The following is a 13,136-nucleotide window of genomic DNA, read 5'->3' as shown; positions in this document are numbered from 1 at the left end:
GAGATGAAACAGGCCCATGTTGATTCTGATTTCTGTTGTTACCAGTAGGACGAAAAGAAGATAACTGAGAGTTGGGTGCTGAAGATGATCCAGATGATGAAAAAGAAGTAAACGAGGACTGTCGATTCTGGGCAGCGAGATTAGCAACTAGTTGAGAGTTGGAAAGCTTTGTCTGTTGATCAATACGTAGTTCAAACGTCAGGAGAAAAGTGATAAAATCTTCAACAGACAGCGAACTCATAGTGGTGGTTAATGATGTGACAATAGCATCATAGGTACTGTCCAAGCCAGCTAAGAGACAGTGACGAAACTCTTTGTCTGTGACAATGGTATCTGCTGCTGCTAAGCTGTCCACAAGATCACGGGCACGATCTATGTACTGACGCATAGTTTGGGAACCTTTCCGTAATGCTCGTAGTTCACATTGAAGATGATGAACTTGAGCATCAGATTTAGAGCCATAAAGAGATTCAAGAGACAACCAGATTTCTTTAGACGTTGTTAATCGATGTACATGACGAAAAGCAGCCGAGGTAAGAGAAGAAAACAGCCAACTAACTAAGAGTTTATCCTGTTTTCTCCAGGAAAGATAGGCAGGGTTTGGGAGATCATCAGCAAGAGTTGTTGGAGGGCATGGAGTTGTACCTGTGACATAACCATCCAAGTCATGTCCCTGAAGAAAAGGAAGAAATTGAGCACGCCATAAGGAGTAATTGGTGTCATCTAGCTTCACAGTGAGCATGTGATGTGGTTGAGAGAACTGAAGAGAAGACATAGAAGATTGCATTGAAGACATGGTAGAGTTAATTATAGCAGAGACTGTAGAAGAGGTTGTAGATGAGATGGTTGATGATTTTGTCATAACTGAATATGATCGGCTAACCTACTGATACCAAGCTTGAACTATGTTTATTTAGGTTGGTTGGAAGAGAACACGGTTGAGAAGATAATAGACTTGAATAGAAAACGTTTCTTAATATTATTTCAACTTGTACAATATATAGAGACTCAATGCATATATATATGCATAACTAACTTGGGAGTTAAGATACTATCTTTCCTAAATAAACACAATTTCCTAATATACAGGGATTTTCAAATATACAGGATTGTCGTGTATAACAAGGAGTCACGTTGTGTTAACACTACTCGCTCTGTTAACTGAAAACTGAGAGTGCTAATAAAACAAGATCTTAGAACGGGAAGAACCTAGCAAGGATGTGAAAGTTTTCTTATCTCCCAATTAAGATCGAACACTATGAGCAAATCAATAGGTCTATATATAGGTGAAAGACTAAGTAAAGTATTACAATTTGTACGTATGTTCACATGGAGTTTTTGTTCACACTTCACATAATGAGCAACTTCATATACAGCTTATCAATCAGAATTAGGTTTATTTGGACAGTAGTCAAGCAACTTTATATTATAGTTTATACAGTCTTGCATCATGGATTAGTTAACCTTTGAGGTTTAAAATAAAATAAAATAGTTAACCTCTGATGATGTCATTTTAGTGGTACGCTAATGTCTAGGAACATGCTTTTAAATGTTCCATGATAAGTTCATTTTGGAATTATTTTTCATGTGGAATGGATAATTAATTAATTAGCATAAACCAGCTCAAAAGAGGGATAACAACTAAGAATATTCATGGAGGTGGTGCATGCCAATGGTGCCGTTTGCTTATCTTGTTAGAAGAGTTAAAGAGCCCTCACACCTACTCTCCACTGAATTTGTCTATGCGCTTTATTATTTTTTTCTCTTTAAAAAGTAGGAACCAAGGTGCTTGTGAATGAAATGAGGAACGATGTGAAAATTTTCTTATCTCCTGATATTGGACTCTTGGAATATATATAGCTGAGAATCAGAGTACGGTACTACAGTTTGTACGTGCATTCACATCAACAATAAGAATTAGGTGTACAATTATACAAAGTCAATTATTATACCCCTCCGTTCCTAAATAATAGGCTAGTTTCTATAAATAGATGTTTCAAAAAAATAGACAGTTTTCTAATTGGGAAAGTCAAATGTTACATTAGTTTTTTGGGACCACTTTTCTCTTAACTTCTTTTTGATGACAAGTATCATGTGGACCATTTTACTTTACTTATTTTATTGATAAGTGTCATGAGGACCACTTTCAATGATGATTAGTTTTCTTAATTTCCTTAATTTTCTCTAAAAACAAAACCGGACTATTAATTAGGAACGGAGGGAGTAGTTTATAAAGTGTTGCATCATGCATTACCTAGCCTTTGATGATGACATCTCATCCACCGGCCGGCCAGTTCATTGAGGTCCGAAATAAAACTATTTAACTAATTATAAGTTTGACTTATCACAAAATAACGAGTCATGATGTAACAACGCTCTGTATAAACTATAATACTTAGAAAGTATAAGTATAAGTTATGTACCTGTATACTAAATTTTAATTGTTGAGCTGTATATATTGTGAAGTTGCTCTCATGATGTGAAGTTTGAACAACACTCCATGTGAACATACATACAAATTGTAATACTTTTTGTAGCTCATGTTGAGTTAATAAAATCCACATGAACTTGGTCGTGACTGTTTATAAATGACAACGGCACTGCTTCATCAGTTGGTTTTTTTTTCGAGAATTGAGGTGGGAGCTAGAGTCTCTTACTCTGGGTGGAGAACGTCGTATACTTCCAATCTAAACGGATGTAGTACGAGAGTTACGTAGAATGGTAGAGAGCATGAGCTTCAGTCCTAATTTTAATGATGGAACTCCAGCTTTCCAGGAAAGTGTGGAAGATTCACAAGTCAATATTATGCAGAGAAAAGGCTAACATCGAGTGCTACCATCTCCATATCGTCAAACCCCACAACAATATTCAAAGGTTTGTCAAGATTTTAGAATATCATTAAACTTCAAAGGCTCTCCAACTCAAGGAATAAGTCCATGATTTTCTGGACCTCAAGGTGCAGGGTCTCGAGGTCCGGGATCTCAAGGTGTATGATCATATGAAAAATATGGGAATATGATGTAGAGGGCACGTATGACAGGAGCTGGGATGAGAGTGACTAGTTATGCTTATGTAAAATGTTTAATTAAAATTAAAATTAAAATATTTATGTAAACCGTGACATTTCGTTAGTGCTAATCTATTTAGGATGTAAAATAAAACTAAATTACATTTAATTAAAATCTAAAACAACTCTATCAAGATCTTTTTCGAGTAGTATATGTACTTTTCAATATCCTATACGGGTTATCAAAATTCCTTAAGAATTATGTATTTTAAATATCCTATATGCGTTATCAAAATTTCTTAAGAATTATTTATTTTCAATATCCTATTCAGGTTATCACAATTCCTTAAGAATTATATAATGAGCTTCGTAAACAAAATCGTTTTCTTCCATTTTTCCCATTCGTTTTGAGCTTGCAATACAACTCCAGGATTAATTTCACCTTTAAGTCGATATCGCCTCAAAAACCGAACTATACCTATGAAGTCTGCCACTTGGTTTTTTATAGTGCGATATCGACAAAATAACCCAGCTGCAGTATGGTTATTTAGATAACCGGTGCCAGTACAGATGTTCTCATAAATTCTTCTCCAATAACTCATTCTCACTAAACCATTTTTTTCATCGTTCCGAACCTCTAACCGGATAACATACTACAAAATTACTGCATAAAAGTAAATCTTCACCTACAGTAAACTCTGTATGATTAATTTATGGCTGAGCCAATCGTCGAAAACTATGGGTGTTAAATCTGTACAAAGTGCGATCGAATGAGATTATAACCGTTGGATGAGCATAATCGTTATCGGCTGAAACAAGACCGACCACCTTGTATAGAGACGAGTCTCAACATGATTCGAGGCTCGGCCTAGGTTATCAAGACCGTCCCAATTTGAACCGCTGGTCTCTTGTTAAGGAGTTCAATTTGAGACGGGATGGGCAAACTCCCAAGTTCAGTTAAGTGTTTTCCCATCCATTTTCTTGGTCTGGTAGTCCCATTATGTGGTGGCAATGGTCAAATAAGCGCCAATGTCTTTGCCGTTTAACTTACGTATCCGTGGGCACGACCGTTGAAGTCCCTTTGAGAAACTTTCCATAAGACTTAGCTTAAGATCGTTACGATTGGTCCGATCCAAAGTGATCCAAGACTGAGTCAGCCCATCCAAAATTGATACTCCCTCTGTTCCATTTTAGATGATGTTTTAGGGTTATTATCTTGTTCCACAATACTTGAAGGTTTTTATATTTTTCTATAAAACTACCAATAACACCCTAATATTTTGTCTTGGACCTATAAGTTTATTTTTTTTATGCACTAATAGTAATTAATATTTGAAGACTTTTCTTAAGGGTATAGATGTAAAATCTTCATATCTCTCTCCCTTTCTTAATCTGCGTGAAAACCCAAAAACATCATCTAAAGTGGAATGGAGGGAGTAATACGGTTAAGAACTGCCGATCTTAATCTGATTCACTGGGGACAATATTGTAAATTGAGTATAACCTTTCCCAATTTCTTTCTTAAACCCTTGTTTTTGTTGGGACCTTAGTCCCACATTGGTAGATGGGGCTTAATTGGGTAGTTTATAAGTCAATGGGATCCCTCATCTAGTCAACCGGTTTTCGAGTTGAGTTCTACCCATGGGCTTATGACGAGTTTAGGGTCGGTACTCTAACATTTGGTATAGAGCCAACCACCACGACCCATGCCCGCTCCACGGAAGGGGTGACCTATAGACTGGATTAAAGTGTAGGGACACCTATGTATGGGCGTAGTTGTCACCGCACCGAATACTGGTAGTCGAGTGGAGCCGCTATAAAGGAAAGGGCTACCGTCGGGTCAGTGTCGATAGAGTGGGCCAACGAGGACGTTGGGTCTAGAAGCGTGGTGGGATGTTGAGACCTTAGTCCCACATCCGTAGATGGGGCTTAATTGGGTAGTTTATAATTTAAGGTCGGTACCCTAACAGTTTGCTCTGCTCAGTAGTAGAAATCGAAATCATTTCTCTAAATTCCTCCACGGTTCCAAAACAATGGCGATGACTCTCTGTAGAAGAGGAGGAGCTCTGATCAAATCAATCCCATCTTCTGCTTCTGTTTGTCGATCATTTTCTTCCTGTTCTTCTAATCTATCTCGTGGTCTTCGTCCTGTTATTGCCCTAACTGAGTTCACAAATCGATTTCCATCAACAAAAACAATTCTTCCTGCTGCCGCTACTTTGAAAAGTATGTTCACTACAACAACAACATCATCAGTGAGTGATCCAAAACCAAACAATAATCATCCACCTAAAGAGAATACAGTACCGGAAGATTTTGATTTTGATTGTTGGATTATGCTTATAAGATTACCTGAAGGAGATCCTAAAATTATTGTTGGATTTTTTAATACATTAACGGATATCATGAAAAGGTATACATATTTCACTGATTTTGTTTTCTATGGTTTTGTATTTCAAGTTGCATTATAATTTTAGTATATGTTTCAGGAAAAGTGATACTTTCACTTCTTTCAATTTGGCCTGGTTTTATGTAAAAATTGAAAAGTGAAAGCATCACTTTTCTCCAAACGGAGGTAGTATATAAGATGTGATTTTCAAAACGACATAATTCTAATACTTAGCAAATAGGACGTGTGTTTACGGGATTTGATACAGTTTGGTTTTGTTTGTGTGCAAATTGCTCCAAGAATTTAGATATGTTGTTGATTTGTATTGATGGCATGTGATGCTAAGCACCTGGATGTGATGTTAAGCACCTACATGATTTTGGTACAGATATATTGCTTTGTTTGTGTATTGAATTGTTGAGATAGGCGCTTTAGTTGTTTGGCTAATTGGGCATATACACTTGCGCTTTTAGGATTTTATCACTTAAACGCATTACTGTTAAAGATACGTTCATTTTTTTCTTGGCATAATTTGATCATTTATGTATGAGATGAGATCAGATATCTCCATGTAAAAGAGGTAAATATTGGTTTGTTGTATGCATATTCACATTTGTAGTTTTTCTCTCACTTTTGACTCTCAAATACCTGGATTCTAAGTGTCTCTCAAGAGTACTTTTTGGATACTGAGATTTTAACTATAAGATAATTGTCGTAAGGAGGACCAAATATGTTGAAGAGGCATCTTTGATGATATATTGGTTCAACTGAGATTGCACATGATGTTGTCTAAGGAGGTGCATCAATACTACTATTGATGATATGATTCAATTGTAGTATCTGTTTACCGAAGTATTTGTACTTTATTAATATGTATTTGTGCGATGTGATTTAAACATGTGGATATGTACGGCAAGAGATAACTCTAATATTCGCCATATATATTCAAGTGTTTGGGGTTTCATCTCTTAAACACGCTATTAATACGAATTAGTGCATTTCTCTTGGCCTAAGTAACAGTATGTTTTTTAGTCAGTGTTAATTCTAAGTGTTTAGCTTGAGTTTCTAAACCTGAGAAGAGATTATATGGGGTCTCTGCTTGGGAAGTCTTCTAAGAGGGGTACTCAGGTTTTTTATGTTATTCACTAACTTTTAATTTAATTCTTACGCACAATAATAATGAGTACCAGTATTGCGACTACAAACTCGACGAAGTACAATACTTTGGCAGAAGGATGGTAGCAATTTACTTTCTCCAACTGTAATATTGTAGGCCTACTGCCCGATCCTTGTCTTAAAATAGAAGATGAAGTTGATGAACATTAACAAGGCAAAGAAAAGTAGTATCTTAGCAATCAGTGAAGCCAGGAATTCTATCTATGGGTGTTTGGGAATGATTGCTAGAACATTTCTCCAAGTTTAATTTTCGTGAAATAGACTATTTCATATTATTATACGTGCTTACATTTGACATTTGATATCCTTAAATGGGTGCTCAGATTATGCTTGAGTCTTGATATTCAACAAAGAGATCATTATCTGGATATGAAAGCTCATTATTCAAGTGTTGTAATAGGTGTTTAAGTGTTTGTTTGATGGCTATGTATAGTGAGGAGGAATCAAGGATTAAAATATACTCGTGCTATGATGGATACTACTTTGGTTTTGGAGCCTTTTCAGAAGAACTGGCAAACAAGATTGAAGGTATTGTCACCGCCGGTGTTTGTTCTTTTCTTTGTTTCAAAGTTGGTAACCATTTGTATGTCTATTTAAATCCGTTCCGAATCTTATCTTTTGTATACAGTCAGTTTCATTTTCTGTTGACAACATGTGCAGAACTGCCTGGAGTGCGCTGGGTTGAACCTGCTTCTTACTTTGATGATATTAAAAATGGAGGTGCATGTTTCTTCATCTGTATATGTTTTCTCCGCTTCATTTCGTTGGTTGTTTTTCAAATTCTTTTTATACAACCTTTTGTATACAATCAATTTCATTTTCTGTTGACAACCTATGCAGAACTTGCTGAAGCGCGCTCGATCAAACAAGCTTCTTACATGGATGACGATGCAAATGAAGGTGCATGTTTCTTCATATGTATATGTTTACTCTGCTTCCTTTTGTTGGTTGTTTTTCAAATTCTTTTTGAGCAAGGTTTTCACAATTGCACATCTCTATTATATGAATCTGCAGTATCAAACAAACATCAATTCTCACATGTGTGCATGCATATCCAGTTTGTATTTTGAACGGACTTCTTAAGCACAGGCTGCACAGTCTTGATTAGTTTATTTTACTATGGTAATCCTGAGATATCTTGATAATGTAGCAGTGTGGAGTCCTATATGCTTTATGTTTTGTATAGACTGTCTGGAGAGCACTATGTCTGTCAGTGTTTGAGTATATTTTGCAACAAACATCAAATTTTAGTCCGTTATGACTTATTGTTCTATGCTTTTCTACTATTGGCTTTATTCAGCAGGGAGGCCTTCCATCAATAGAAAAGCTGTTCAACCCGGTTCCTGTGAGGAATGGATGCGTAATGAATTAAAAAAGGATATGCAAAGGGAGAGAGACATGCAGAGTAGAGAATGAATTGCTCTGCCAGGAAGTGGAGGTGTGTCCTATCAAGGTGGGCAACCTGTAGATGTAAACAACAATTGGAACTAACAAGTGGAGGGTGCCGTAACTGTAGAAATTTGACAAAAGGAAGTAGTAAGTTGTATAACGGAAGGTTTTGGGTTATAGATTTTTTTCCCATCTTTTCTTTTCATTTCTTCTTTCGCTATGTTTTGTTATAGGAAAAGCTGTATGAATTAGGGTAACACTGACGCAGGTCAAGTAAGTAGATTTAAGGTTAATATGGATGTTTGATGAATCTCAAAAATCCATCAAACACGAAACATCTTCGATAGAAATTCTAGAAGGGTTGCAGTTGTAATTGAATATGATTAAGTTTCTGCCCATATTTAACAGTTCTATGTTTACTTTCTGGGACGTCTATCTAGCTAGTGGTGGTAAAATAAAAAAATAAATACAAAGTTCAACTGAGTCAGACAATCCAAAGCGATGAATTGGCTTGGAAGCCATCCGATTATTTTATTTTTTTGATAGTGAACTCAAAGGAAAACTTAATCATAAGTTCCAAGCAGACTAACATAAATTCTGTTTGGTCATATATAATGAATATATATGTAAATTGAACAAATCAAATGCGGAAGCGGGTTATTAGTTCGTATCTTGTAATCGTTCTAAATGAGGATGACGTCGAACCAACGGATCATTTGCGTTTCACGTTCTTGAATCTCCAAACTCGGCGGTGAGTAGGTGCCACAAAATTGAGCATAAACTATATTTCCACAAACTAAATACCGTATAGAACTTCAATTTTCTCTCTAAAAGACACTAAGGGATTTGGGTGTTCTTCACAACTAATGTTTGAATACTAGAAGACTTGCTCACTAACTTGAGTGCTCACATAGAACTCTCTAACTTAATCTCCATACTTGGTTTATCTCTAGCTAAACTCACTAATATTGAGTTGTAGTATTTTTCTACTTCTTATTCTTATTTCAACAAATGAAACTAGAAGCCTATTTATACTCAAACTTCAAGTATCCTCTCTTGGCAAGTGTCAAGGAAGAACCAAACACTTGGAGCAAGTTCCAACACTCTTTTAGCATGGAGTAAGTGATCAAACACTTGTTAGCTTCATGCAAATACATGGTGGCAAAAAAACAAGACACATGTTTCACCATGGCTTGGTTAGTTGGAGAAAGATTTTCCCTTTGATAAAGTCAAGCATATGACTTTACTCATCCACCCAAGATGGACTTTGGGCATGCACATACACAATGGGTGCCCATATTTCCAACATCTCCCACTCACACATACTGCGTGTAACGCCAGCATGCTTCCCAATCAAAGTCCTAAGAGAAAAATGTTCATATTAGTAAATAGCTTGTGCGACCGCCGAGATACCTTCATTTTGGGAGCTCCATACGAGAACCTCATTACGAGTCAGCATGGAGGCATCAACTCTTCACAAAGAATGTTCGTATCTCATTACCTCAGATAATTTGACTGCACCTGACACAATACTCTTAATCCCTCTAGCAAGCAGTATTGCACCCATGTACATTTTATCAATTGTACTCATGATTTTCGACAGACGAAAAACGCTGGCCAGCTATGAGTCACAATTCATGGTGTATCATCAAATTTTCTTCCAAGAAATTCATATCGTTCCAATTCAACTTAACAGTTTTCCTAGACATGTATCATCATACGGGAAGTTGCATCGTATTAGAAAACATGCTAAAGTAGCATCATTAAGTATCCTTTTCATGACATAAACTCAAGTCAAAAGGGTAAATGAATTGGATATTAATCCAGTGGCTCACACAGCAATGAAGCAGGGAATCATTCATCGCTCTCACAATCGGTCGACTTAGCACATACATCACAAAGTGTATGCTATGGCGTTTCTCCCACTCAAATAGGCATGTCCAGCATAAAAAGCATACGCCATACAGATCTTAGTCTAGTCGCCATTTAAGCGCCTAACTTGACTTTATGTTTCAACAGTCATTCACATAGTAACTGTTCAGAAAATCACATTTGGCTGTATAACATGCTTCATTAAATGGTGGTTACATTTAATGATCGATCTCTTTGTAATATCTCATCTTAAACATATTAAGGCGACTTCTAGTTGTATAGAAAAGTTTGCCATTAAAAGGACGTTGTTTTCCGAAAAACATATATTCCGAAAAACGTCTCTTCTTTGTCTCATCTTGCTCGCTATTCTAAGAACCAAGGCGAATCACCTGTGTGAGTAGGACGATTCTTGCCTGCTGACAACTTTAATATCCGTGTACACATCAAAAGTATATGATTTCTATAAAAACATATTCATTTAAGAAAGCATTAATACTTATAATAATAATGTCATTATCACATGTTCTACATATCAAATCCTGTTTAATCCCATGTTCTCTACGTGAGATTGAAAAGAAATTTCGGAATGGGCTTAGTCAAAGGGTCAGCCAACATTCTATTTGTGGAGATATGTCTAAGAACAACCTTTCTTCGTGAAACCATATTGCGTATAAAGTGGAATCTCCTACCAATGTGTTTGGTTTTTCCATGGTATTTAGGATCTTTCACATATGCTAGAGCTGATGTGCTATCACTGTGAAGCAACACTGCTTTTTTTGCGTGTTCCGAGACACCGAGTCTCTTAAGAAATCTCCTCAACCAGACAACTTCTTGGACGGCTGCCGCAAGTGCAACATACTCTGCTTCCATTGTAGATAGACCAATACACTTTTGTTTCTGACTACACCAAGTGATTGCACCACCTCCAAATTTAAAAACGTATCCTGAAGTGGATTTAAACTCATCTCTATCGTTGCTCCAATCGGCATAGCTAAATCCTCTGAGTCTAATATTTTCACCATGGTAACAAATATGGAGATTAGCAGTCCCTTTAAGATAACGAAATATCCTTTTAACTGCTTTCCAATGATCTGGTCTAGGGTTACTTTGGTAACGACTTACCATCCCTACTGCAAAACTGATGTCGGGTCTAGTACACAACATATCGTACATAAGACTCCCAACCGCAGATGCATATGGTACATTGGACATGTATTTCTTTTCTTCTTCATTCTCAGGGCATTGGTCGTTACTTAGGACACATGCTTTGTCCATAAAAGTTCCAATGGGTTTGCAATCATTCATTCGAAAGCCCTCCAGTATCTTTTTTATGTAAGTCTCTTGAGACAAACTAAGAGTCTTTCTTGAGCGGTCTCGCGTGATCTTAACACCTAATACATAATTAGCTTCACCCATGTCTGTCATTTCAAAATTAGAGGACAGCCGCTTCTTAGTGGCGACAATTCCTTCTAGATCATTACCCGCTAATAGAATGTCATAGACATATAAGGCTCGGATAAGAATGCTTTCCTGAGATCGTTTTATGTACACACAATGGTCTTCCTCAATCATTTCATAACCAGCATACACTAGTACAAATATGGGCTTTGGTGACAGTTCAGAATCTAAAACAATGACAGTTCAGAACCTAAGAATAGGCTATCAGATATTTGTAACAGTTTTTTATTAGAACTCACACCAATAATGGGGAAAAATCGTGACAGTTTTCAAAGTGTTACTGAACATATATACAACGACAGTTTTTGTAAAAAAACGTTAACGTATTTTGATGTATATTAACAGTTTATAAACTGTGACAATTCTCAAGCTATCGTAACTGTTCTATATAAAACCTGTCATCGAAGTGTAATCTTTTAGGCAACAGTTTTGATTCCAAACTGAGACTATTCTTATAATCTCCCTATAGCATTCACAAGCGCACGATCGTGTCAGTTTGAGCTCGTTATTATCTAGTGGTTTCTGTTTTTGTTAGTGGGTCTCTCTCGACCTCTTCTCCTTTTGCTGTAAGCTCCAGAAGAAAAGGTTCAACTCAATTTCTCAAAACCATCAACCGTCTCTTTGTCTTCCCATAGAATTCTTATGCTTAATCAAGCAGATCTTATTCCTATCTTCTCATGGTTTTCTTTTGTTAGAAAAATTTGGGTTCTCATTTATTACTTCAATCTAGGGTTTCATCTCTTGCTTCAATCCTTATCTCTCAATCACTATCTCGCTTGCTCTGAAATTTATTCCATTTTCTTTATGTATACAAGAATTCGAATTTTAAATCTCTTACTCTCTTTATCTCCAATAGAAAACCAGAAGAATCTCTCGATTCCTTCTCTCAGGAGAAATTATGGTCAGCGATCGCGAAGATTGGGTTCTTGATGGTAGTCAGCGATACAAGGTATAGGTTTTCAAATTCTTTTTGTGTGAAATCTCTAGTTTATGATATGTTGAGTCTTTTTGTTTAATTGAAATGCTAGGAATAACATCAAAGTAAGCAAACCTATGAATTTAATTTAAGATTCTTAATCCATAGAATGGATTTTCCAATGGAAGATTCAAGTTTTATCCATAATCAGTAGATTATACATAGAAATTTATCAAACCCCACACAATAATAACAAAATTTGATCCCTAATTGACAATTTCCAAGCTCCAATTTGAAAACTCAGAAATTAGTATGAGAAGATTAAGAAGAAGAAAAAAGTACCTATATGAAACAGAGTTCTTATTATCTCACAGTAATAAGAATCAGAAATTAGGCTTTGAGATTTAGAAAACCAATAAGAAGCTTGAATCCAAATTTTGAAGCAGCTATTGACAAAATCATGGGTTTATTGAGTATCTGTGACGGGAAAGGTGCTGAATATATTCAGAAGAAGAAGAAAGTACTTTTATGAAACATAGTTCTTCTTCTCTCACAGTAATAAGAATCACAAATTAGGCTTCGGGAATTAGAAAACGAAGAATAAGCTTGAATCGAAATTTTGAAGCAGTGACCGGCAGAATCATGGGTTTTTTGTTAGTTTCTGTAATGGGAATTTGTTAGTATCTGTAATGGGAAAGGTGGTGAATATTTTTTTTGTCACAGCAAGTTAATTTGTTTAATATGGTAGGATTTCAAGCTTGTCATTCATCATTCATCGGTTGTAGGATCTTTGTATTTGATGCCTCGAGGGAGTTTCGCATAAAAAAAATTGGTTGGTTCAAACTTCACACTTTTAGAGTATTGATATGGTTTGGTTAGTGATAAGTGAAATTGGTAAATAGAATGTGTGTTGTTAAAAAAATAGTGGT

The 13,136-nt window shown here is 36.1% G+C and overlaps 1 protein-coding gene across 3 annotated transcripts; it reads left to right on the top strand.

Moving 5' to 3' along the window:
* The first annotated feature begins 5,001 nt into the window (after positions 1 to 5,001).
* LOC113278215 (multiple organellar RNA editing factor 8, chloroplastic/mitochondrial-like) lies at positions 5,002 to 8,363 on the top strand. 3 transcript variants are annotated; one of them, XM_026527114.1, is made up of 5 exons: positions 5,002 to 5,420; positions 7,006 to 7,100; positions 7,233 to 7,292; positions 7,413 to 7,472; positions 7,876 to 8,363. In XM_026527114.1, the coding sequence occupies exons 1-5, from the start codon at positions 5,041 to 5,043 to the stop codon at positions 7,986 to 7,988; spliced, it is 708 nt and encodes a 235-aa protein (XP_026382899.1). In that variant the 5' UTR covers positions 5,002 to 5,040; the 3' UTR covers positions 7,989 to 8,363. The 3 variants fall into 3 exon arrangements, with proteins under 3 accessions (XP_026382899.1, XP_026382898.1, XP_026382896.1); XM_026527113.1 differs by having other exon boundaries at positions 7,873 to 8,363; XM_026527111.1 differs by having other exon boundaries at positions 7,413 to 7,490; positions 7,873 to 8,363.
* The last annotated feature ends 4,773 nt before the right edge of the window (positions 8,364 to 13,136 follow it).

The sequence above is a fragment of the Papaver somniferum genome, chromosome 5, assembly GCF_003573695.1.
Source record: "Papaver somniferum cultivar HN1 chromosome 5, ASM357369v1, whole genome shotgun sequence".
NCBI classification, from domain to species: Eukaryota; Viridiplantae; Streptophyta; class Magnoliopsida; order Ranunculales; family Papaveraceae; genus Papaver; species Papaver somniferum.
The sequence above is the reverse complement of the archived record's forward strand: the minus strand, read 5'-3'. Positions and strand labels throughout refer to the sequence as shown.